The following is a 20,795-nucleotide window of genomic DNA, read 5'->3' as shown; positions in this document are numbered from 1 at the left end:
AATAGATGGGTGTCCCCAAAGGGACAACTTCTTAAATGTCCGTGCTACTTGAGGCCATTTCAGAGGAAGAAAGAGCCAGAAGTGACTTCTCGAACACTCGTGTTTTTCTTAATATCAGCTCTTTGAATACCCATTAATTCCTTAATAGTAATATTAAGCATTTGGCTTTCCTTAAGTCTCTGCAAGTTCAAAAAAGGCCAAAGAGAGTTAATAAAAGAACTTAAGACCTAAATTCAATTATCAGGTTTTCATTCTGTTCTCCAGAGACAGAAGCAGGAAAAGAAAAGGGGCTTTTTCTCTAGTTACTTTCCTGAAAGGATAAAAAAAAGAATCTTTTTTTCCGTTGGTCATCAATCTTTAAGGTCGTCAGTGAAAAATGACTTATTTTTTTCTTTCAACCTCCTTTCAAAAAATTTAAATACATTGCTAAATCTAAAAAGGCAAGTACCAGCTAATGAAACATTAAATTTTTGATGTACAATGTACTAAGCTAAAACCATCAATGACAGCTGCATTTCCTACTGTTCTCTTTTCATGAGTACACACTGAAGAAAACGATAACAGACCTATAAACAGTCCCAGGAATTCTGAGGCTATAATCTTATTGTTTACGAAATAAACCTTTTTCTTCAAATCAAAGAAATATAATCTTACCTGCACACTCCCATTACCACTGTGCCAGGTCCAGTTTAAAGGACAACAACCTTGGCATTTACATATCAAGATAGTGGAATCCCCCACGTAATTGATCAGTGGTTTGTTTTTGCCATGAAGTTCAGGCACTAAGAGAAATTTAGAGAAATGCATATTACTGAAAGAGTTTGAATAAGGAGGAGGTATTCAGGTTGAAGTCACTTTCTTTTGTTTTCTCATTACTATGACTTTATGCGGTTTTATTTCTATATAAAATGAAACTAGTTATAATAATCAGGATGTATAATAGAAACAGGAATATAATACATAGATAGCCCAATGTCATTGTCTGTAATGCAGAAATAAAAAAAGATCTTCTATTATCGAGTCTAATAACAATTACAAGTACTATAATAAACTGTTACATGGTCGGATAAGAAAGAAATTTCACGTTTCACACCTATTTCTTCCTACCTACTAAGCTACTTTAGAACAATTTTTTTCAAAGTTTTATCCCTATATGGCATTTGATTGAGGAGATAAAATTGTCAGGATATAAATTCTTTAGCTGATATGGATTTATGAAAAGCCATCAAAGAGTCAGAGAAGGTAGGAACACGAGAAGGAACATGGGAGAATTAAGAGCAAGAGAACAGAGTAGGAAAGAGACTAAAAAACCCTTTCATGTGGTTTTATAAACATGTATCTAGTAATATTCACTGTAATGAATTTCCTAAGTTTGAAGCAGATACAATTAGAAACAATAAAAATGACAGCTGACTTTAGAAAAATGAAGTGTTAAGGACCAAATAATTTGGCCAAAATTAAAACATAAAGTAATAAAAAGCCAACCAGTAGTTTCCATGGTGAAACCAGTTCCTTCTGATTCCCCTCAGAGGATATGCAGTCTTGTCAACTAAGATTACTTTTTTGATACTTTTTCTTCTACTAATTTAATCAGGGTTTGGTTTTGTGTCTTGTTTTTCCTTTTTGTTGTTGTTTGGTTTGCCAACAGAGAAAGCATTGTAAGAAAACTGTCTAAATGTTAATACTATGTTCACACATGTTGTGGGTATTCTTTGGTATTTACTTGTTATCCTCTTTTTAGATTTTATTTTGGAGAGAGGAGGTTGGGGACGGATCAATTTTAATGAGTAAAATTAAGTTTCTATATTAAATGCATTTTCCAAGTTCTCTTGGCTTTTTCCTACCCAAAGATAATTAGGTCCCTGCTGGATGTATGAACTGTACAGATGAAGATGGGAAAAATAATTGCTGATGACTACAAAAGAAATCCTGACTCGTCTAAGCTCCAGAGAAGGCATCAAAGTAGTTTCTTTAAAGCAGGGTTTCTTTAGGGGTTCTGTCCTGAGGTGATTCCTGTTCCAGTGATGAGTGCGGGAAGTATCCTTTTTTCCTCACTGTTTAAATCGGGCCTAAATAAATATAATGAGATTGATGACACCATCAGCCTCTCCTCCGTCAGGCCTGCCGACCTGTGGAGTACCAGCTGGGGCTCTGCTGATAATAACGAGAGGCCAGCGAGAGGAAGGACTGTCACCGGCGAAAGCACGAATGCTTCAGTGACCCTGAGACAGACGACAGAGCCATCTGGAAGCCTCCATTCTCCACTTCTCAGAACCAAGGAAACGTGCTGTGATGAAACGGAATGGTCCACAATTTTGCACAACCGAAGGTGTGACTCGACAATTAGAATGTGTACTGACCTGGCTCCTAGTTTATGAAAGGCCGGTGAGGTGGCCCTAGGGTGTCCCTGAGGGAATAGGGGCACAAGTCCATGTGCCTAGCTTGACCGACGTCATCCCAGCCAGAAGACACTGGTGCGCAGGCCTGGCCGAGAGATAGTTCTGAGCACTCCTAGGGAGAGGAGTCCCACAAGCCTCATTGGTCACCATTAAGCTGACGGACATTCAGGGACAAGTGGTTACTGTGTGTCCATTCCAAAGGTCAGATCAGGTCATGAGTGTTTCAAAGAGACAGTGCAACCTGCCAGTGGCGTGACAAGGATAAGGTCTGGGTCCACAGAAGACCTGGCTGACAACTGCAGCTTCAGTGTCAGCCGCACTGAGGACAGACGCAGTGACCCCAAGGTACCGCACAGCGTCGCTGTACAGCGCAGGTGGCAAACGCAAGACGTAAGGCCCAATCCGGCCCTCCCCCTTGCTTTATCCGCCCGGTGCCTTCTTTCCACCCGGCAGCAGTGCCAGCTCTCACTTAACCGTTAAGGAGCAGTTACATGTATGCAGCCCTAACATTACACTCGGCCCTTGGAAGGCCACCTCGAGGCTGATGGGCCCCCGTGAAGATGAGTCTGACGCCCCTGTTGCGCAGGATTCCGCTCGGGAACAGACGGCGCCGAGTGCGCGGTGCAGAGAAACCACCACCGCGGTCAACCTTCCGTCGCGATCGTGATCGGGCACTCGCGCTTTTCCCACCCGAGCGGTTTGTGATGCCCCTGGCCTCTCTGCACAGCGGTCCTCCGCCAGCTGAGCCGGACTGGATGGGTCATGGTCACGTGCAGGACGGCTGGGCCGGCTGGCCACGAGGGGCAGAGAAGCAGACAGACCCAGAAGAAAAAGAATTCTTCTGAATCCATTTCAGAACCGCTGGCATGTGCGGGCGCAGCCCAAACGGAGGAAGAGGCTCCAAACGGAGTCCCTCACAGACCACCCCGCCCATTTGAAAATGGAAGTTCAAATGGAAAAGGGATGAAAAATGGAAGATGGATCCCCAGGAGACCAGGCCCGGAGGCCTCTTTCTTCAGAAAGAGGCGCTTTGGGCGGCATGTGGCGGGAGCGAACGGGACCCAGACGACTTCTCCGCGAAGCTGCAGAGCCGGCTCCGCCGCGTGGGGGCGCACTTTCAAGGGCTCGGCGAAAGCAGTTGAAGCGGATGTTGTTGTAAAGATTTACAACCGAAGTATACGTTATAACATTTTAAACCAGGGTGCCTAATTCCTGCTCCTTACCGTACAAGAAACGGAATGAACTCGGTTAAACCCTTCAAAAGAACACCTTGTGTTTGGACCTAGGTAGTCTATGGAACAGGAAAAGCACATGGGATAACTTCACATGTTATCAGGAAACCTAAGAATAAGAATGAAACGTCCCATTCACTACAGACTGCGTTTCCCAAGAAGAGACAGAACAAAGCAAACAACACTTTGAAACGGCCGTAAGCTATAATTTTGACTAAGGGAGTAATTGCCGCCCCCATGCCGGTTTAAACAGAAAACTGCAGCGTCTCTCGGCAGTGTAAGCCCTGACATTTGTCCTCTCCTTCACGATGCAAGCACCTTTGACCAGCCAAGGCTCCCACACTTCAGAGATGGCCGTCGCAAAGAAACCAGTGCCAGCCCCAGGACTAGGTCACAGCCACCTGCACCCACGGAGACTCCTTTGTTTTAAAGGTCTCAGTTGATTTCAATAATGGGCGTGTGGACCCCTTGTTTAGTTCCTTTTCCTGCGCTTTAAATTTCCACTCCCTCTGTTTAAATTCACCCATAGGGGTGAGCCCATGAAACCCTGGGCCCCACCCGTGGCCCCAATAAAAGCAGAACCCCAGCCCCGCGCTCACTCAGTTTCTCTCTGCACCCAGCTGGGCCGTGCCCCTTCCGGGTCCCCTAAGTATCCAACCTGCACTTTTGCAGAGTTTCCTGACGCGGGGCAGGCGTCTTGCAGTCACAGTCAGAACCACACGGGCGGGTCCAGCTACAGCACTGACTATTGACGGGCTGACCCCGTGCAGAACACCCTCACCCCAGCGCTCTGCCCTCTTAGGGCAAGCCGCTCCATCCGTCTGGTTCGGTGGGCTCAGCCTGTGGCTGCGCCTTCGGGCTCCTCTGCAGACCCAGAGAGCACGCTCGCCGAGGAAAACGACCCGTGTGAGAAAATTGGAAACCACTCCAGGGGCCAAGAGAGTTGGTTGGCTATCTGTCCTGATGGTAACATAATGAGTAAATTTTACCCTTTGGAGAAACAAGACAATGAGGTTAAATGTCAGAATGGTAACGGCCTAAATTAGGCTGAACCACAGACCACTGTACTGTTCTGTTTTTCTTATGGTGGAGCCCGTTTCCTCCACTAGACACCGGCCAGGTGGTGGCCGAAAGCAGGACAGCGGTCTGTGGGCTGAGGTCCCTGGTGACCTCGATGTAAATCCCCTCCCCGCTCCAGTTCCCCACTCCAGTTCCCCAGTCCAGAGAGGGCAGTCCTGGGTGGGTCAGGCTTCGGGGCTCTGACTGGGCAGGCAGTTTGGATCCCCGTGACCAGCACGTGTCCTGGTCCACGAGGGTGCATCCTCTGACGTGGGGTGGTGACCACCAGACTGAGCTCGGACTTGACCTGGGAGGAGCAGGCCCCTGTGCTTCGGTGTGAGGTCAGGAAGACCCTCACTGGGAAAGAAGCAGTGGTCCATGCGGTCAGGCCCTCAAGGATTTCAGCAAGGTGTGTGGCCACGGCTGGCTAATCATCACCACCACCACCACCACCATCATCATCATCATCATCATATTTTATTTTGCTTCGGTGTCCCTTTTTGTGTATATTTCTATATTTGACATTTTATTGTGAGGAAATGGGAAATGATTGGACCGAGTGAGAAGAAAGTTATTCTTGGGTTTTTGGACAAAACACTATCCCTCTGTCAGCTCAGCACCCTTCCTGGTTGCATTTCGCTCCAACATACCCAAAGCCTGGGGTCGTGTTGTTATTAAAGGAAGTCTGAGAACACATAAGCACAGGCAACACAGAGTCCCACTTGGAAAGATCAACCCAGTCCTGGCTGGTGTGGATCAGTGGATTCAGTGCCTGCCTGTGAACCAAAGGGTCGCCGGTTCAATTCCCAGTCAGGGCACATGCCTGGGTTACGGGCCAGGTCCTTAGTAAGGGGTGTGCACAAGAGGCCACCACACATTGATGTTTCTCTCCCTCTCTTTCTCCCTCCTTTCCCCTCTCTCTAAAAATAAATAAATAAAATCTTTAACAACAACAACAAAAAGTTCAACCCAGAAGAGGCCCCCACTGAAGACTTGCAAATTGAGCAGACAGCGTCAGCCTGGCTCAAGTAGGAATCTTCGCTGAAGCCCCAGGCTCCTCCTCGCAGACCACAGACGGAGTGGAGCTGTGCTTTTATTTTTTTAAGATTTATTTATTTTTTAGAGAGGGGAAGGGAGGGAGAAAGAGAGAGAGAAACATCAATGTGTGGTTGCTTCTCATGTGGCCCTCACTGGGGACCTGGCCCGCAACCCAGGCATGTGCCCTGACTGGGAATCGAACCTGTGATGCTTTGGTTTGCAGCCCGTGCTCAATCCACTGAGCTACGCCAGCCAGGGCTTGTGCTTTTATTAATGCAGCTGTGATGCAGCCACTTCTGGAGCCTGGCGAGGCTGTCTCGGAGTGGACATTGCCCTGGAGGCAGCCGGAAACTGGTGGCACCCACATGAGTCAAGGGCGCAGTGCCTGCGTCCCCCGCCTGCTGATCTCCCAGATAGCGACCCCACTTCTCCATCTCAGCGTGCTTTTCTCTGGAGAGACGGTAGGTCATGGCTCAGCAGGAGAATGTGTGTTGGCATATGATCGAAACGTTGACGGGGACTCCCAGACTAAGAATCCAAAGTGGGAGAAAAGCAATGTTTTAGGAAAACCGCAGAAGAAGGTACACTTGGTCATGCACGGGCATGGAAAGCAGCACGGGCGTGGAAAGCGCATCTGCTAGCTGAAAGGGACTTTTCAAGAGAACCGTGGGTCGTCTGCGAGGTTTGGGGGAGGGATGCGTTGCAGCGCCATGAGGCCATCTCCACGAGACGTTCAGATCAGGACACGGACTGCAGATGGCAGAGATGCCGGAGGGAAATAAAACAGAGCTTCTGCCTCCTTTCATTGCCTCTGTAGTTTCCCGCTGTCCCCAGGACTGATGGTCCTGACGACACCAACCACCGCTCAGCTCTGCCTGGTGTGGCTGATGCCGGCAGCGTGGGTCTAAATGATGAAATGCTCTGTGCTCAGCGGGGGTGGGGGGCCATCGCTGATTTGAATCGCTCCCCAGGCACAGGGACAGGCGGTCTGGGCTGCTGCTTCCATTTGGAAGTGCGCACGAGCAGAAGGACAGCAACGCTGCCTTCTAATGTGTCCTGCTGACCTTTTGGAGCTTGGGATAAACTAGGACCTCAGAGTCTCAGGGTTAGAAGCATCCATTCTTAAAGATGGTGATTTTGCTGATTCAGGCTGATCTCCAGGAAAACGGGGTCTAGGATCCCCATCCCCCACGCAGTGAAAGAGAAAGCCCCTATGGAGTTACAAGGTTGGCGATTTCTATCTACGTGTTGACCAACTAGAAAAAAATCAACCTGGTCATTTGGGGCTCCAGGATATTTACTTATGTTCAAATTAAGAAAGAGAGTCTCCCATATGGTCAAAGCACCTAACTTTGACCCCAGAGTCTGGGGCTGGGGTTCCAGCTCTTCTGTCACAACACACTGCTGCACTTGAACTCCCGGGGTGCTTCCCAGTGAAGATGGTGGCAGGGCCAAGACACGTGTCCTAGCACGTGGCACCATCAAAACCTCACCATGACGTCCCAGCGTTCCATGTGCTGTCAGTGGTCCTTTACCCACTAAACTGCCTCTTTCTGCTAAGAGATTTTAACATTGATGAATACTGTAGCAGCCACCTCAGAGTATCTGACGCGCCACAGAGAAACCCTGTACACCATCACTCATCCACCGGGGTGGGGGGGGGGCGGGGAAGCAATCACCGGCACTGGCTGCCGCCCGTGACGGGCATCAGCAGGCAAACACACGCAGTCAGCAGGCCTTTCCGCACCGGACTAAGCAGGGACATGGAGGCCCTTTAACAATCGTGTAGCAATAAATCAACCAGCGCCCGGGAAGGCAGAGACAGGAGCGCCGCTGATAAATTGTTTGGAGAGCATGCTCTACAGCTGACTCATGAAGTCAACAGCAGAACATTTTTTTTTCTGGCTCAATTTAAAATAGAGTCTATAAAGCAGGCTTCTTATCCACACACAATTGTAGTGCTGCTAAGGAAAGATAATCCTCCTTCTTGGGCAAACCTAAGCAACCCATGTGGAGGAAGCATAATAGGACATTGATGAAAATACGTATCATCCCATAAGCCTTATAGACCTAATTAAATAACTGCAACATGAGTTGTTCTGCAGACGCCCAAACATCTCTAAATTGCAATAAAAAGAAATTAGTTTTCAAAACAATAATAAATTTAGATAAATTACAGAGAATTATTGTTTTGCCAAAAGATCTAGAAGGGCTCAACTTATTAATTTTATAAATATCCTCATGATATACCTAGTACATACTTAAAAGTTACATTCATGTTCCGTGGGCACTAAAAACTAATAAACTGGACTAAACTGCTTCGAGAGAACTATTTTTTTAAAGAAGTAAATACTCAGTGGCTCTGTGACTCCCCAAGCACTCGAGTTCCGATGCCGGCTTTACGCCGGCGCCCCAGCCAGCTCCGGGCTCCTTATCTCCAACGGACTCGGAACCGAGAGCCCACCTTCAAGACTGTTGGCATTAAATCAACCGGGATATTGAAAAGTGAAGTGCTCCTGTCCATCTTCTCATTAGAGGTAAGAATGATCACTTCCAAACAATAGCTCAGGTGATTTAGTATAAGAAAGCTACTGAGAAACATGGAATGTCATCGATATTTAAACTTTGAAGGGGTGTAACTAGTGCACATTTGTAGAAAACAGAGCCATTTAGAAGGGGGGAATAAAACTATTTTTAAAGCTGAATTTCCTGGAATCGCATTAAGCCTCAAGATTTGTTGAGTATTTCTGTAAGACCTGTAGGTCTACTTTATGTATTTAAAGGAGACGCAATAAAATGTTCACTAGGATTGTGTGTGTGCATGAGTTCAATATCCTTTTAACTCATGGGGGAGGGAGGGTGGGGAAAAGACAAATGGAAAAGGAAAATAAAAAAGGGAAGGGAAAGAATGAATAAAGGAAGGAACTGTATATAATTTATCCTTCCCTTAAGTTAAATCAGGCAAATGAAGGAAAGAAGGTTGAGAGAGAATGTACATGATCAAAATAATCAAAAGATGGTTACAGTTCCTGCCTTTGCCGAGACCAAGTTCCACAAACACCAGGATTTATTATATTTACCAGGATGGCACAGTCACAAACCCTTCAGAAGGAAGTAAGCTGGGGAGTGGAGAGGGAAGCAGGGAGGGGTGTAGGAGCGAGCCACCTCACGTCAGGTCGATAGTGACGGAACAGGCCGTCCTGCCGTGGGTGGGGCTGCCGGGACAGTGTCCCTATTTTGTCCCAGCCGCCAGCCAGACAATGATTTCTCATAATGTGAGGAAAAGTCCAAAGCAGTCAATATGGCAACAGACTGTGTTTCCAAAACACCAACATGGACACTGTGTCCACTAATCTGTCCCAGCGTGGGGGTTTTCATGAGGATAATTGTCGAACTTGAATGGCTAGTCTTTTTGATGTGTCTGAGATCGTTAAAGTTCTGTTTTAATGACGGAAGGAGTAAAACACTTTGATTTGTCCGTTTCCACCAGGGTGAGCCGGGCGTGACATTCTGGGGTTGCCCCTAACCTGATGGCACCAAAAGCAGGCACCCCTTTTGCGTCTCTGCATTATTTTAAAATGTTATAGTGTCCCTGAATTTCCACAGGTGACACATATTCTCACAGCCTAGGACTGCAGTAACTCAGACAGCTGGAGGGCTATTGTAAAAGCTCTGAGTTTAGAGGGATGGATGGATGGAAGGAAGGAAGGAAGGAAGGGAAGGAGGAAAGGAAGGAAGGAAGGAAGGAAGGGAGGGAGGGAGGGAGGGAGGGAGGAAAGGAAGGATGCAGGAAGAAAAGACTGCTATGACTTACAAATAACATGGCAACCAGGTCCTTCTAACTAAAACCTGTGCTTGAAGGAGGGCCGGAAGCCGAGTGGGAGTGCACTGGGAGCTACAGGTCTGACCGCTGGGCAGACAAGAGGAAGCACCATTTTAAAGGTGCCACTTATAATTCAATGGGAAGCATATTATGAATGTCTTTCAGCTGCGTTATGTTTAGCATTGTAATAATAAATTAAGAACTGGGGGATTTAGAATTCTTAGAACACTGGTTATAACGTTACAAATCATTAGTACTGACCTTTGAAATTAAATGTGCCCCTTTTTTCCTTTTCCTCTTGAAAGAAACAAGAATAACGTCCCAACTGTTTGCTATTACTGATGGTGAACCTAAAGATAATGTAAGTTATTAATGCAGGCTTAGTTTTCAAAACACTTCCTAATGAAAATGAAAAGACATGGCTATTAATCAAACGGCTAGAATAGAAACAAATTCTGTCAATACGCCATCTGGAATATTAGCACGACGTCCCCGTGGCCACAGAGCAGAGCGCGCCAGCCGCCAGAGGCACTCAGGGTTTCCCGAGCCGTGTCACGAGAGCGCACAGGTCGCAGTGCGGCCTACTCACAAGTAGCGCGTGTGCACGACTCCGTCCTCCGCTCTGATGAAATAACCGCTCTTCAGGGGCTCCTCATCCTTTGTCCAAGACACGTTCACGGCGTTCGGGTCCCCGGATGCCGTGAACTGGCACGCGAGTTCCACATTCGACGGACTTTGCAGAGTGATGTTTTTTTCCACCACCGCACTGGAATGCTCTGGCAGCCACAGAAAGAAAACAACAACAGAGATGATATTGCACGAGCCACGTGTAAGGGAAATCCGATATATTATAACACAGTTTAAGTCATCAACGGTCGTGCTCTCCCGAGACAGTTTCTTCATGTGACGTCTCTTCCAAGATGGAGTCGTCATCAACACGGATTTAGTTCCCTTTATCATTCTCTTGCGTGGACACAGCTCAAGGAAAAGTTCTGTTACAACAGTAGCAGAGTTGCAAAAGCCTCAAGCTGTGATGGTTGCCTCTCTCACATCTGCAGCGGACAGCGTGCAGGAAAACTGTGGAATTGCACCCCATGCTCTGGCAGAAGAGGGGCTCTGTGGGAACACCCCAAACCACACTGGGGGGCGTGTCCTCCATAGTGACCACAAGAACCTTCTGTGTACAATGTGCGTTTGTGTGGCGTACTAACTCTATCCTCCCCAGACTCACTCCTTAAGAACCTGGAGGAATCGGGTAAAGATACCTATCCAAGACAGAAGAATTTAAATATCCATCCTGATGTTCTGAATTGTCACTGAACTTGAAATATCAGTACAAAGCCTGGCGGTGATTTATCTATAGGTAAATACATAGATGTAGATACAGAGATAGAGATGGAGGTGGAGATATAGGTGACATAGGACCAACCAGTTCCTTTATTTTGAACAGTGGTATATTTAAAAAAAAAAATCAAACCAGTACACTGCTCTGCCTAAATGAACCCGTGGTAACCAAATAATAGAGAAGGAAAACTCTCTGTAGAATTCCAGCAAATAAGTAAAGGAATGTAACACACCCTGGCTGGTGTAGCTCAGTGGATTGAGCACGGGCTGCAAACCAAAGCATCGCAGGTTCGATTCCCAGTCAGGGCACATGCCTGGGTTGTGGGCCAGGTCCCCAGTGGGGGCCATGTGAGAGGCAACCACACATTGATATTTCTCTCTCTCTTTCTCCCTTCCCTTCTCTAAAAGTAAATAAATAAAATCTTTAAAAAAAAAAAGAAATGTAACAATGATGTTGCAACCGCTAATGAATCATGAATCTGGGCGCTTTGCCTCTACTGCTACCATCACCTCTAAATTGGAACACCCCACCCACTACCTAGGCGGTGATCTGGGAATAAAGGGGCAGGGAGGTCCCGAAACTAAGTGTCTAGATCCAATCACCAGTTCATAGGAAATACAGGGGGCGGGAAAACACATTAAACTACACCTCATGAAACTAATCAACAAAATCCAGATTGTGCAAAGACTTATGAGATAAATCATCTGGTTTTTGTCAACAGATACATTAGAAAGGGGAAGAGAGAAGCCTAAAAATGATAAGATACTTTAAAAACACGCCTTGTAAAAAGAAGTAAAACTAAACCATCACATTCAGGAGTGCACACCTGGGTCATAAAACAATTTTAAAAAGCAAGGCAGTGACTACACAGAAATCAGAGCACCCCTGGCTGGTGTGGCTCAGTGGATTGAGTGCTGGCCTGCAAACTGAAGGGTCACAAGTTCGATACCCAGTCAGGGCACATGCTTGGGTTGTGGGTCAGGTTCCCAGTAAGGGGCTCGCAAGAAGCAGCCACACATTGATGTTTCTCTCCCTCTCTTTCTCCCTCCTTTCCCCCTCTCTAAAAATAAATAAACAAAAGCAAATAAACAAACAAACAACAAAAAAAAGAAATCAGAGCAGGGATGGCCACCCCCCAGAGGAAGGGAGGGGTTGCTTGCTGGGGAGAAAACACAGTACAAACATACTTTTCAACCTTGTGCTCCATCACGGGGTGTCATCAGAAGAAGAATGCGGAACCAAAATGCAGAAAGAAAAGAAAATAGAACTTAAATAAATTAACACGAAATCACTTTCAATTGCATTTGAAACTTTACAGAAATGCTTCCTTAAGCAGCGACCAGGTGCGAAGGTTGCCAGCAGTTAAGAACAGCTAGCGTGGATTGCTTTGTGAGCACAGGATGGAAATAACCGCTTCCGTAATTCCAGAATTGCTGAGCCGAATTTTATGCTCAGAAAGAAAGGGGGAAAAAAAAAGAAGCACGTTAGGTATAGTAAGACCTTACCAAGATTCAATTATACAGGGAAAACACTGAGTCAGTAAACTGAAACAAATTACTCATTTCAGCACATTTTCTGAGCATCTACTATGTGTCAGAAATTATCCCGGGGACTAGTCACAGGAGAAAATGTTCCAAGATGTACTCTATCTGGTCTCCAGCTCGTTTTCTGTACGTGTTCCTCCTGTCACCGTTAGCTCTGGGATCCCCTTAGAAAGGTGGTCCCCTCTGGGTGGCAGAGAAATTTACTTCGTTAGTCTTGTGGAGGAGTTCCCTGACTCCGGCATTCCTGCTTCAGTAGAGCACGTAGGTTCTGGTGCCTCGCAGCACCACAGAAAGTGCTTTCTCTTGGGTTAAAAATGGCCTAATGGTTTAACCCGACCACCTCCTTTCAGAGCCCATGTTTTATCCGCCGTCGCCAAAATGTTAGACGTTGCCAGAAACGACTGACTCCCGGAAACGCCCCTGGCTTTGCTCCTGTGTCACAATCTAACACTGTGCTGGCTGCACCAGCTTCTCCCACCAGCAAATGCCCGTGTCCGCTGGGACTTTGCTCTCTTAGCCTCTTCAGGGTTTGATTGTATGCTCCCAGGCTCGATTGAGGGATTCTCTCTCATTTCCTTTATTCGCCACATTCCTGGCTCCATCCGTACTTCTCGACCCCACAGGTCCATAGCACCAGGTGTGTCCTCAGCATCTGACCCGCGATGTCCCGCAGGTCCTTCTTCACACTCCCTGTATCTGGGGGGAAGCACCGGCCTTCCCTTCCCCTGGCCCGTAATGCTGCATCACGCAGGGTAGAAGGCAGCTGATTCTACCTCTGAAACATCAAAGCAGTTTGCCCGGTCACTTCCCACCCTGCTTACTATGCCGTCGTTGAGATTCTGTCACACTAACCACCCCCCCAATAATGGCACCTTGCTGTACTGGATATTTTAAGCCAAAGAGTTTGCGAAACAGCAGAAGCAGCAAGATCTGTCTGACCACCCACACCAATCCTCCCTTCTCCCCTGCCGTCGGTCATAAAGCTCTCAGGTGACAGGCGCCCTCCCTCCGTCTGCCTGGGGGAAAGGAGGGAGCATCCTCATCCCCGAAGACAGGGACACGGGGAAGAGTCCTCACACCCAGGCCCTGCCGAGGTCCCGCAGCCTGTTGCGCTGATCTCCCCCTCTCTGGCCCAGCGTGCTGCCCCACGACGCTCCACCAAACCAGCGCCAGACACGCGGGGCTGCCTCCTCGGGGCGTCACTCCCCTCCGAAGGCCCCCCTGTCACGGGAAATGCGTGTGAAACAAATGTGCGTGCCTGTCTCCTGTTGCTTTGTTTCCGTTACTCTGCTCTTGTCAGTTTAATTTTCAGGCCCAGCCAGGGACCCTGAGAGGGGGAAGGAGAGCTTTTTCTATCCAAACAGCTTCATGGTTTTCCTGCAGGACCCACCGACGACCCTCTCACTGGTCTTGGCCGCAGTTTCTCCTCCTCCACATGTTTTCTGTGACACCACCACAGTTGTGCTTTGAAAGCAAAACTTGGATTATTTAACTGCCCTCATTAGATACCTTTCTTTTGCAAAAAAAAGATGTATCTTTGCTGTTGTGGTGTGTGTGTGTGTGTGTGTGTGTGTGTGTTTTGAACTTGCTCTTTTTATTTCTGTCCTGGAATTGACATTTCTTTTTCTGCTTTTTGAGGTTAAGAACCCAACATGAGTTCTGTCTTAACAGTTTTTAGGTGCACAATACAGTCTCGTTATCAAGAAGCACACAGCGTACAGATCTCTGGAACTCCTTCATCTTGCAAAGCCGAAACTTAGTGCCTTGGACTAATACCCCCCCGCCCCCCATCCCCTCCCCCACCCCTTGCCTCAGCCCCCACAACCACCATTGTATCCTTTTTGCTTCCATGAGTCAGACTATTTCAGGTCCCTCGTATCACAACAGCCAAGATGTGGAAACAGTCCAAATGACCACTGATGAATGAGTGGCCCACAAACATGTGGTGACAGACACACAACTGAACAACACTTGGTCTGTAACAATAAGGATACGGGGTGACATGTGAAAACAGGGAAGAGCCCCAAGGGCACCATTACGAGTGCAACGAGCTGCCGCAGGAGGGCAGACACACTGCATGATGGCCCCTGTACGGACAGGTCTGCATGTCGACAGCCTCTGCTCCTGGCACGGGGTCGTTGTTGCCAGCGCCACAGACCCCTGGCCCTGGCAACAAACTGCACGGTTCCTTGGAAGGTTGAACTGCTTTGGTTTACTGCCTAGCTGGTGCGGAGAAGGAAATCCTAACTTAGAGAGAAGGAGGTCAGAATGTCCGGGACGCGTGGTGGAGAATCCCCAGGAAACACTTCCACATCCTGGAAAACCCTGCTCAGGCATCGCTGCAGGATCAAGGTCTGCAGAGACTTCTCTGAGCCTTTTCCCGGGTCTGAGCCGAATGCCACCCATTACTGCCAGCCCCTGCTCAGCCCGAGGCCGGGCTTCCGTGCTCAGGTGGGGAGAGCCAGGCCCCGCTGCAGGCTGTGGCGCGGCAGGAGGCTGTGGAGGCGGGAGCACTCAGAAAGGCTCTTTGACTCTTCTGTTACTTCTGACTCCCTGGCACCCTGTGGAGCTGGAGACAAACCGTTTTCTTGGGGACGGACTGGCAAGGAGATGTGGCAGCATTGCCCCTCCTAGCAGGACAGATCACAGAGACACGTACACCCCAGAAGGTGAGGCCAGGCCGCCACGCTATCTCGGTGATACGGCTCCCTGGGGCCTCCCAGCACGGCAGGAGGTTGGAATGAGAGTCATGACCTCCCTTGTAGATCACCTCCCTGTGCAGGGCAATGGCCCAGTGTCTGGGGCTCTTTGTCCAAGGTTATCCATAGGGCGAAACAAAATGTCTTTATATCGCACCCCTCAGTTTTCTCACTTGTAAAATGGGACAATGCGTAGTTCATGAGACTCCAAAAAGGACTAGATGAACTTTCATAAGAAAAATTTTAGTGACATATTAATTGCTACACAATCATCCACTCCTCTCACCATTTAGCTCACTGCAGGATGCAACAGAAGCTACAGCCCGTGTCGCTGAACGTTACATGTTGATTCTACCATTTGCTCTTCAGGGCGCTTCTGTGAGGACCATTTCTGCCAGTCCGGCTTCCCAGTGAGGGAGCGGAGACAAAAAGGGGCGACTCTCGTGCCCCAGATCACACACTGATAATGACAGAGGTGAATCTCGGACCTCGGGGAGGCTGAGTCCGGGCTCTGACAACCAGCAGCAGGCTGCCAACTCTCAGGGACAGGACGTTCTCAGGACCATGGGACTGACTTCACTACCTTCCAACTTCGGGACTGAGGTTGAGAGGGAAACAAAGTATTCACAGAGAGAAGACAACACGACTTGTCACACGGAGCAGTGCGACGACGGCAGAGGAGGGGTGTGATCGCTGTGTCCCAACCGTTCATGCCCGCCACGACCCACTTCTGTGAGTGCTGCTGAGCAGCCACTCCTTGCGGCGGCTGCACTCTGGGCCGGGTTGTGGTCTCATTGCTCCCTGTGCTCTTGGGTGCCCTACAGCTTGCTTTCCTGCAGGAAACCACAAGCATGAAAATAGGCACAGAGATTTTCATCCCTAACTGTCAGACAGTTTGTGGTTAGCCAACACACCAACATGTCCATTGAATGCAGTGCACAATGTTTTGACCTGCCCACAGTCCCAGGACTGCAACGGCATATTTCTGCCTGTGCAGCGGGTTACAAAGGCGTCCCTGACATCTGCCTTGCCAAGACTGGACCTATGTGGACCTCAGTTTCCGAGCTGTGTTTTAAAAAGACCATTCTTGCCCAGGCTGGCGTAGCTTAGTGGATTGAGCGTGGGCTGCGAACCAAAGCATCGCAGGTTCGATTCCCAGTCAGGGCACATGCCTGGATTGCAGGCCACAGCACAGCCCCCAGCAACCACACATTGATGTTTCTCTCTCTCTCTCTCTCTTTCTCTCTCTCTTCCCTCTCTAAAAATAAATAAAGAAAAGAAAAAAAAAAGAAATGCCAAATTTAATTTTAAAAGACCATTCTTAAAATCACACAGGAATTTATATCCATCTAAATACTCGTTTTTATTATTAAAAATTTTAAAGTATATGGACCTTCAAGCAATTTGTAACTGTCAGAAAAAAAAATTGACAAGTTAGACCTTAATGGATCCATTCAGGAATCATTTCACTAGAAATAAGTCTACGTTGATGCCCTGGCTATTGGAGCATGGTCCCATAACCAAAAGGTTATGAGTTCAATTCCTGGTCAGCAGACAATCCTAGGTTGCAGGTTCAATCCCCAGTCTGGGCACATAAAGGTGACAACCAATCAATGTTTCTCATACATCAATGCTTCTCTCTCTCTCGTCCTCTCTCCCTTCCTCTACCTTTAAAAGCAATAAAAAAAATGTCCTCGGGTGAGGATTTTTTTTTTAATCTACTTTGACCTATCATGCAAGAGAAAAAAACGGAAATGGCCAATTAAAAGCATAGGACAGTATTTCCAAACAAGCTTTAAATCAGGAACTCTTATTAAAAAGGGTTAAATGTACTACAACATATAAGACTCACTATCAATAAAAAAAATAACTCAATTTAGAAATGGGCAAAGAACCTGAATAGATATCACTCAAATGACCAAAAAATATTTGAAAAGGTACTCAACATCACTGATCATCAGAGAAATGCAAATCAAAACCACATTGGAAAAAATCACTTCACAACTCTTGGTATGGCTATTATAAACACACACACACACACACACACACGATAACAAGTGCTGATGCGGACTGGAGGAAAGGGAACTCTGTACACTGTTGGTGGGAACGTGAGTCGGTTCAGCCAGAGGAAAACAGTACAGAGATTCCTCGGGAATTAAAAATAGAACCTCCATGTCACCCAGCAGGCCCGTTTCTGGGTACAGAGCTGAAGGGAACAAAATCGGGATCTCGAAGACAGACTGCCGGCTGTGTCTGCTGCTTCATAGTCACAACAGCCAGGCTTTCCACACAACCAAGTGCCCATCGCCAGAAGAGCAGACAGAGAAGCCGTGTGCGCACCCAGTGGGTGTTCCTCAGCCATGACGAACAAGGAAATCCTGCCTTTCACAACAGCACGGATGAATCTGGAGGGCATCATGCTGAGTGGGACAGCCAGACAGAGAAAGACAAATTCTGTATGGTCTCGTCCACATGTGGAATCTAAAACAAAAAGTTGAACTCCTAGAAGCAGAGAGTAGAAGGGTGGGCAGGGGAAATAAGGCGATGTCGGTCCAAAGATGCTAAGTTGCAGGTACATAAGATGAATAAGACCAGAGCACTAATGTACAGGCATAAAGACTGCACTGAATGTTATTGTGCTGAACACTGGAGATGTGCTGAGAGTAGAGTTCAGGTATCTTTCATGCACAAAAAAATAACTATGTGAGAACATATGTTAATTAGATTGACTACAGTATCATTTCACTATATTTATAATAAAATTGTCATGTTAAGCATGCACACTGTAAGTATATGTAATTTTTAAAATATTTTTAAAAAGGAAAAAATTTTTGCCCTGGCTGATGTAGCTCAGTGGATTGAGCGTGGGCTGCAAACCAAAGTGTCTCAGGTTCGATTCCCAGTCAGGGTACATGCCTGGGTTGCAGGCCATGACCCCCAGCAACTGCACATTGATGTTTTTCTCTCTCTCTATCTCCCTTCCTTCCCTCTCTAAAAATAAATAAATAAAATCTTTAAAAAAAATAAAAAGGAAAAAATTTTTAAAGATAAAATAAAATTTAAAAAGGAAAAAATTAACTAATAGACCTCAAATGAGATCTAAATCACTCATGGCAATATAATACAATATCATGAGAACAGTAATTATTCCCAAATTAATCTACAGATTCAGTGAAAAATCAGTTCAATTCCCCCCACCAAAGTATTTTTGTGTAGAACTTGTTCAAAAATAAAAATCCATATGAAAGGGTAAAACTCCAGGAAATAGGAAAACCTATTTTTTAAAACAAGAACAAAGATTTAAAGATATATCAAATGATGCAAAAATTAACATTTATGTTAAGAAGGCTGGAAAACACCCAGAAATTAATGGAATAAAATAGGTGAAGTTTTTCAGGTTGCAAGTCAGAGGCTGTTTGTGGGTTGTGAATTCAGCTTAGAAGATACCACCAGATCTTTTTTGAAAAGTGTACTGGAAGAGAAGAGAAATCATCAGTGTGTGATGTACCTGTTAGGTGTGGGTGTGGCCTGGTGAACATTTCGTGTGGGTGTGGCACACAGGAGATGGGCCTTCGGTTACCAGGTGAATTTTCTTCTGATTTCACCTAGCACTATCCAAGCCGGAAAACATTGCCACAGTGGAGAAACAATAGCATATGGGAAGTTGGAAAAATCACTAGGGTGGTATTTCAAAGCTGTAGGAAAAAGAACTATTCAATAAAGAGTGTTGAGACACTAGCTGTGTGTATAAAAATAGTGATAATAAAGTTAGTGCCTGTCACACACAATACATAAAACTGTATTTCAAATGGGCTAACAACTGAAGGGTGAAAAACACCTCTGAAAATACATCTTTGAAAATAATAGGAAAAAACTATAAACGAAACTAACTGTAGTAAACTTCTTCCTACAATAAAGGCCACATTGAAAAGTTTAAGGACAAAGGACTTGAACAAACACTTCTCTGAGGAGGACACACATAGGATCCAGAGACACATGAAAAGATGCTCAATATTGCTAGCTATCAGAGAGATGCAAATTAAAACCACAATGAGATACCACTTCACACCGGTCAGAATGGTCATCATAAACAAAGCAACAAACAACAAGTGTTGGAGAGGTTGTGGAGAGAAGGGGACCCTCGTGCACTGCTGGTGGGACTGCAGACTGGTACAACCACTATGGAAAACAGCATGGAATTTTCTCAAAAAACTAAAAATGGATCTGCCTTTTGACCCAGCAATTCCACTGTTAGGATTATATCCTAAGATCCCTGAAACACCAATGCAAAAGAACCTATGCACCCCTATGTTCATAGCAGCACAATTTACAATAGCCAAGTGTTGGAAGCAACCTAGGTGCCCATCAGTCAATGAATGGATCAAAAAACTGTGGTACATTCACACAATGAAATTCTATGCAGCAGAGAGAAAGAAGGAGCTCCTACCCTTTGCAACAGCGTGGATGGAGCTGGAGAGCATTATGCTGAGTGAAATAAGCCAGGTGGAGAGGGACAAATACCATATGATCTCACCTTTAACAGGAACCTAAATAACTAAACAAAGAAACAAGCAAAATATAACCAAAGACACTGAAATAGAGGACAGACTGACAGTGTCCAGAGAGGAGAGGGGAGGGGATTTCAAGGGAATTTCAGGAGAAAAGGGGAAGGGTTTACAAGTATTTCAGGGGAGAAGGGGAAGGGTTTACAGGAACAAGTATAAAGGACACATGGACAAAAACTAGCAGAGATGGAAATGGGAGGGAGGTGGGTAGGGCTGGGGTGGTGGGCTGGGATGGGAGTGAAAGACAGAAAATTGTACTTGAACAACAATTAAAACAAAATTAAAATAATAAAATAAAATAAAAATTAAAAAAAGAAAAGTTTAAGGATAAATGGAAGACAATATTTGCAACTTCTATAGAAAGTAGATTCATATTAAAAAATTTTAGCTGTCCAATTCACATCAATTTAAATATATATAAACCCAGTAGGAAAATGGATAAAGAATATAAACAAAACACAAACATATAAGTTTGTCCAATCCCAAAATGTAAATTCAAACAACAATTATATAGATTTTCATCCTCATGATTGCAAAAACAAGAAAGGTTTCGTAACATCAAGGGCTGGTCAAGATGTAGAAAATATATATACTCTAATATCACGTGGGGGGAGGGAGTAAACTGTTACAGTATTTTGGAGAGCAATTTGCAAGTACCTATTAAAATCAAAATGCAACGGTTTCTGACTCAGCAATTCTACTTGGAATTTAACCAAGGGAATGCACACAGTCATGTGGGGGTGGGGGGGGCAGGGGGAGCAGAGCGAGAAAGAGAGAGAGATAAAAGTATTCATTGCTGCATGGTTTACAATAGAGAAAAATTCAAATATACAAGGGTCCATGAAGATAGAAATATCCAAGTAAGCTCATAGATTTCTACTGTGCACACGTGTTAAAAAAACAAGCTAGCTCCACGTGACATGGCTACATCTCCGAGAACCAGTGTTGGGGGATCACAAGAAGCACTTTCAGAACAAAACATCTGGGTTTCCACCAGCAATACAAAGGCACCCAAACAGCACGGCCTAGTACATCTACAGTGTCTGGGACGCCGGCACAGGCGCACGCGCACCCCGAACAGAGGAAACGAG

General features: G+C 46.2%; 1 protein-coding gene across 1 annotated transcript in view; it reads right to left on the bottom strand.

Annotated features, from left to right (window-relative positions):
• EMB (embigin) overlaps positions 1 to 20,795 on the bottom strand; it is a 44,123-nt gene that overhangs the window by 7,828 nt on the left and 15,500 nt on the right. Inside the window, exons 3-5 of the mRNA XM_045839973.1 lie at positions 10,141 to 10,327; positions 9,813 to 9,901; positions 655 to 782 (exon numbers count right to left, since the gene is read on the bottom strand). Of these exons, the coding sequence (XP_045695929.1) occupies positions 655 to 782; positions 9,813 to 9,901; positions 10,141 to 10,327 (404 nt within the window). The remainder of the gene's footprint in view (positions 1 to 654; positions 783 to 9,812; positions 9,902 to 10,140; positions 10,328 to 20,795) is intronic.

The sequence above is a fragment of the Phyllostomus hastatus genome, unplaced genomic scaffold (assembly GCF_019186645.2).
Source record: "Phyllostomus hastatus isolate PE091 unplaced genomic scaffold, TTU_PhHast_1.1 phas_contig_329, whole genome shotgun sequence".
NCBI classification, from domain to species: Eukaryota; Metazoa; Chordata; class Mammalia; order Chiroptera; family Phyllostomidae; genus Phyllostomus; species Phyllostomus hastatus.
The sequence above is the reverse complement of the archived record's forward strand: the minus strand, read 5'-3'. Positions and strand labels throughout refer to the sequence as shown.